The sequence below is a fragment of the Condylura cristata genome, unplaced genomic scaffold, assembly GCF_000260355.1.
Source record: "Condylura cristata isolate star-nosed mole 26May11 unplaced genomic scaffold, ConCri1.0 scaffold00042, whole genome shotgun sequence".
In the NCBI taxonomy this organism is placed as follows: domain Eukaryota; kingdom Metazoa; phylum Chordata; class Mammalia; order Eulipotyphla; family Talpidae; genus Condylura; species Condylura cristata.
Genome location: NW_004567143.1, coordinates 915,067 through 916,159, shown reverse-complemented (window position 1 = coordinate 916,159; position 1,093 = coordinate 915,067). Strand labels below are relative to the sequence as shown.

The 1,093-nt window shown below is 64.5% G+C and overlaps 1 protein-coding gene across 1 annotated transcript in view; it reads left to right on the top strand.

Annotated features, from left to right (window-relative positions):
- Nucleotides 1-778: 778 nt before the first annotated feature.
- Nucleotides 779-1,093, top strand: part of NOBOX (NOBOX oogenesis homeobox) — a 5,313-nt gene continuing 4,998 nt past the window's right edge. The window contains exon 1 of the mRNA XM_012733841.1: nucleotides 779-893. Within this exon, the coding sequence (XP_012589295.1) occupies nucleotides 779-893 (115 nt within the window). The remainder of the gene's footprint in view (nucleotides 894-1,093) is intronic.

The following is a 1,093-nucleotide window of genomic DNA, read 5'->3' as shown; positions in this document are numbered from 1 at the left end:
CCAGAGACATAAGGAGAGACGCTCCTGTTTCCAGGGGCCGTCAGCCCTGTGCATGTCTCCACCAATCCCGCGGTATCCACGCCTTCCTCTGTTGGCTTCGGTGCCGGCGAGGAGCTGACCGGGCTCAGTGCCCAGCAGGGCAGGGCAGGGCAGGCAGAGAGCTCTGACCCCGCTGGCTGGGCCCCACTTCCACGCCCTCACTGACCAGAGGACACTGGCCGGCGGAATGCAGTCGTGCACGGTCAGACGCCCCCAGCTTCCATCGGACTGTCACCAGCTTAATCTGTTCATCTTTGATGTTCCAGAAAGAACGAAAGCTCTCACGCGGCCTTGAAGTCCACAGGTGGAGGAATTCAAGGCGCAGGAAAACGTGCGCATGGTGATTAGGCGGAAGGCGGCCGCTGTGCGTCCAGTCTTAACTGGAAACGCAAGACACCTGGCCTGGCTTTGCGCTGGCTCTGCCCTCGCCCCAACCCCCACCCCAGGCCTGTTGCATGCCCCCTGGAGGGGGCCCTGGGCAGTTCTGAACGCGATGTCACGCTCTTATGAAGCAACGACTTCTCCCACAGTTACAAGAACCACTTCCGGGCGGGGTCACAGCTCACGCCAAGCGGCCCCCTTTCTCGGGGAACAAAACCATGATACCAAGCCGGCAGAAACGTGACCCCCAAACACGACAAAACCCTGACAGAGGGCGGCGCCCTGGAGTCTTACCTGGGGCCCCTGGTGCTGGCCCAGATGAGCCCGGTCCAGGTCGCAGGTTCCCGGGGTGACGGTGATGCAGGGGGCGCCTCCCCACTTGCTCCTTATTCCTTGGGCCTTCTGGGCTCCTCGGACCTTCTCGTCAGCCGAAGCCAGGCGAATTCTCAGCCGCCGAGAGGCGCGCAAGCCAGGTGTGGGGGTTCCCGGAATTCTCAGCCGCGGAGAGACCAGCCAGGTGTGGGGGTTCCCCGGCTGCGCGGCTCCAGAAGGCCTCCCCCGGCCCACAGCACGGCTGCTTTCAAGCCAAAGGCCATGTTAAGTCCATTCCCAAGCGGGGCGCCAGCGGCGGGCCCAGGGCGGCGGGGTGCCACGTGTCCCGAGCGGCCGGCCG